The sequence below is a fragment of the Penaeus monodon genome, chromosome 30, assembly GCF_015228065.2.
Source record: "Penaeus monodon isolate SGIC_2016 chromosome 30, NSTDA_Pmon_1, whole genome shotgun sequence".
Classification (NCBI taxonomy): domain Eukaryota; kingdom Metazoa; phylum Arthropoda; class Malacostraca; order Decapoda; family Penaeidae; genus Penaeus; species Penaeus monodon.
Window position 1 is genome coordinate 31,334,061 of NC_051415.1, and position 330 is coordinate 31,334,390.

At 36.7% G+C, this 330-nt stretch overlaps 1 protein-coding gene across 1 annotated transcript in view; it reads left to right on the forward strand.

The window, feature by feature from the left end:
* Positions 1 to 330, forward strand: part of LOC119592420 (MAM and LDL-receptor class A domain-containing protein 2-like) — a 7,391-nt gene that overhangs the window by 6,347 nt on the left and 714 nt on the right. Inside the window, exon 14 of the mRNA XM_037941242.1 lies at positions 179 to 269. Within this exon, the coding sequence (XP_037797170.1) occupies positions 179 to 269 (91 nt within the window). The remainder of the gene's footprint in view (positions 1 to 178; positions 270 to 330) is intronic.

The following is a 330-nucleotide window of genomic DNA, read 5'->3' on the forward strand; positions in this document are numbered from 1 at the left end:
ATAACATATATAAATGCACAAACATATAAGCGAACTTATAAAGTTTTACCATTACCACTAAATTACTATAGAACTGTTAATGCTAGTTTACATTACACTAGCAAAGCATAAAAGAACTAGCAATATAAAACAAGCTAATTTGGCAGCGAAAGTATTACTAAAAATCAACCTTTTGCAGGAGGACATACGATGCACATTCAGTGAGCCCTGCGACCTTTACCAGTGCAAGAACGACGGCATGGACTGGAGCACTGATGTTGAAAATCACAGTAGGTTTCGGTGTCGTGTGTGACTGAGTATTGGAACTGTATATGCAATGTATCTTCTATG